Raw genomic sequence first — 3,233 nt, 5'->3', positions numbered from 1 at the left:
GGTGTCATGTGGATTTTCAAGTAATCTTTACGTCCAAAGTCTTCTCTACATGTTGCACAAGAATGTGACTTCTCACCTGTGTGGATTCTCACATGCTTTAATAACGCTGAACCGTCTGAATCTTTTTCCGAAAGTCTTGCAAATTTACGGCTTCTCAGCTGTGTGGGTTCTCAAGTAGATGTAGATGTTTCAGTTAAAAACATCCTTTCGTCTGAAATCTTTTCCATATGTTTTGCAATAAAAAGGCTTTTCATGTGTCTCCAAAATTCTGAATTACACTTTCCCACATGTAGCATATGAAAGACTTTTTACCTTTACCTGTCTCTGATATGTTAGTGTTGTCTACGTTGTTACTTGGACTTCTGCTCTTGCGTCGTCTCTTCTTTGGTTCTGGCTCTGCATTTCTAGCTGATCCTGAGTCTCCATGCTGGCCTCCTTTCTGGTCTTGGCTCTCAGCTCTATGGAGCTGGGGGTCACTGTTTGCTTCTGATTCCACAGAGGTTATAACTGGCATGTTGGCTAAAGACTCTATCTCTGCTGCATTTAGAGTGTCATCATCAGGGTTTAAGTTCAGAGTCTGACCTTCACTGTGGTCCCTTTCCTCATAAGTAGGATTCAACATAAAGGTATCAGTCTCCTGCTTCAGGACAAGCTGCTCTCCCTCCTGACTGGTGCACAGTTCCTCTTTAATCTGTGGAGGCTCTGGGTCCTTTTGGTCCAGACTGGAGTTCCTCACTTGAATACAGAGCTGCTGGTCAGAGAGAACCTCCTCCTCCTTACAGACATGTTGCTGTGGGAGCTCTGGAGGGACAGACAACAACAGAAATAGGACACCACTGTTACTGGAGAAAAGACCAGAACACTTGCTCTCTTTCTCCTGAGACCATAGACTGTAAAAAATAATGGACAGAGACTCCGGGTCAGTGGAGTGGAGCCAATGCTGAAGCTCATTAAAAGGTCCCATGGCATGAAGATTTCACTTTATGAGTTTTTTTTAACATTAATATGCGTTCCCCCAGCCTGCATATGGACCCTCAGCGGCTAGATATGGCGATAGGTGTAAACCGAGCCCTGGTAACTTCTTTTCAAAGAAAGGTGAGCACCAACTAGAAAACTAAATCCATGGTGCTAAACTGCTGAATATCCCAGGATGTTAAAAACCTACTGAAACCCAGGGAAAGAGCAGAACATGCACTATCAAATGAAACTGGGTAACATGTAACTGGTGAAGACTAAATAAACTACACTAACAATGTTGTGCCATACAAAACCAGAACTAATTTTAATCATGTTTAATTTTACTAATAGGCATAAGTCTTAATTAGCAAAAGGCTAATCAGTGTCATATGTCAGATTTAGTAGAAGCAGATCTTAACGTTGTGAAACACATGGCTGTCACACCGGGGGGGAGTGGAGTAGCAACAGACCCCTCACCTCCTCTGGGATTTGAGACAAGGTGAACTTATATAAAATTAGAGCAAACCATGTTTAGAGATTTTGATTTAAAGGTGTTAACTAAAACATCTTAGTGTGTTTTATATTGGGTTACTGTTAGGATAATAGGTTAATATCAAATGTATCCTTCAGAGAGAAAGAGGAGATCTGAGGATGATGGGAGTGAAGAGAGCATGAGTGTTGCTGAGAGCAGTGTGGAAATGAGAGAAGGAACTGGAAAGTAGGCCGAGCAATGCAGACCAGTTTTAGCCAGAGGATCCAGGACTAATGCCGGATAAATTAAGATATGATCAGAGAGACACCGTAGTACACAGGTTGGCAAGTAAAGGTGCAGAGAAAACACATGTAGTAGACCTAGTAACCACAGCAAAGAAGTCTAATGTTGAGAAAGGAGGATTAAAATGTGCATACTCCTACTACCTAGTATTAGTTAAAGTTATTACCCTATAATCATCTAGGCCTACAGATTTATGTACAAAGGCCCATTTAATTATATTTGGGGGGATTGAGGAACATGGGAGCCCATCAGGACTAGGGCCCAGGATCTTGTGCTACGCCCCTGGATGTGACTGCTTCTTCTATGAAATAAAATACATATAGGTTGCCTTGTCTGGCCATAAGCAATTGGCACTTTGGCACAGTTGCTGATTATATATAATTATAAAACTATTTACCTCATCAAAACAAATAGTGCTTGTGTAGATTTAAGCTGTGCATCCTTAAATAGTTCCTGTCCAACATCTCAGTTAGTGTCTGTAGTGGTCCTAGTGAAACAGGTAGTCTGGAGCCCTGAACTGGCTTTGGCTGACCTGTCTGCACATTAGCATCATGGAGGCTAATTAACTTTGTTTCTAACATGGTTTGATGACCCAGAATGACAGGGGCCCTGGAAGCTGGCCCATCCCGGTCTGATGTCAGTGTAACCAGAGGGTGAACGGAGAGAAGAAGTAAAGGTACCAACCTGCTCTGTGCAGCCGGAGCTGAGGGCTGAAAACAGCGTCCAGTCGTTTCCGTTGGCGCTCGTGCTCCTCTTTTGAACGACCCAGTTCCTCCTCGTACTCTGCTATCGTTCTTTCAAACAGCCCAAATATCTCTTCAGCAGCCGCAGTTAGTCGCTGCTCCACCAGCCCTCTCAGCATTTGGACTTTAGACATTTTCACACGACGACAGAAACTTTTCCTCCGAACAAACTCCGTTAAAAACGCTGTTTGTTTTCCTTCAAACTGTTGCTAAGCAGCTAGCATGCTAAGCTAGCGTCATTAGCTTTGTAGCTTCCGGGAGATGAGTCAGAGGTAAAACATTCAGAAAGAAGGTGAGCAGCACAAAGTCCATCAGACAGGTTTATCCGGACTCACACAGGCTCTGGTGGACCACATCTGTTGGAGCTCACACACTTTCTCAGCACAACAAACCGACTCCAATGTTTTCACTCACGTTAGACGCCATTTTGCTCGAAGAGTAACATCCGGTTCTGCTGCAGCTTGGTGGCTCACCTTCAAAATAAAAGTTTGTATAAAAAGGAGGTACAAGAAGTAGGTTATTTGAATGGTAAACATTCTTCAATTCCTAAAAACGTCTTGCTCTAAGAACTTTTATATATTTAAAAACAAACGTCTTTAATGGATAGTTTTATTTTACCGGTCAGAGCCAGACTAATAACCTATATGTGGTGGGAGATTTATTATTTAAGGCCAGTTTTTAATGGATCAGGATACTATGCATCCTGATAAAGTCCTTTGTCCTTTGGAATTAAAATACCCCCCCATCACATACCCTTC

The 3,233-nt window shown here is 42.6% G+C and overlaps 1 protein-coding gene across 2 annotated transcripts in view; it reads right to left on the bottom strand.

Annotated features, from left to right (window-relative positions):
• LOC116686516 (zinc finger protein 37 homolog) overlaps window positions 1-2,958 on the bottom strand; it is a 21,152-nt gene extending 18,194 nt beyond the window's left edge. For both annotated transcript variants that reach the window (XM_032511536.1, XM_032511535.1), the window contains exons 1-2: window positions 2,417-2,958; window positions 319-801 (exon numbers count right to left, since the gene is read on the bottom strand). In XM_032511536.1, the coding sequence (XP_032367427.1) occupies window positions 319-801; window positions 2,417-2,609 (676 nt within the window). In that variant the 5' untranslated portion in view covers window positions 2,610-2,958. The remainder of the gene's footprint in view (window positions 1-318; window positions 802-2,416) is intronic.
• Between the last annotated feature and the right edge of the window lie 275 nt (window positions 2,959-3,233).

Source organism: Etheostoma spectabile, unplaced genomic scaffold, assembly GCF_008692095.1.
Source record: "Etheostoma spectabile isolate EspeVRDwgs_2016 unplaced genomic scaffold, UIUC_Espe_1.0 scaffold383, whole genome shotgun sequence".
NCBI lineage: Eukaryota > Metazoa > Chordata > Actinopteri > Perciformes > Percidae > Etheostoma > Etheostoma spectabile.
Note: the sequence above shows the minus strand (reverse complement) of the source record. Positions and strands in the feature narration are given on the sequence as shown.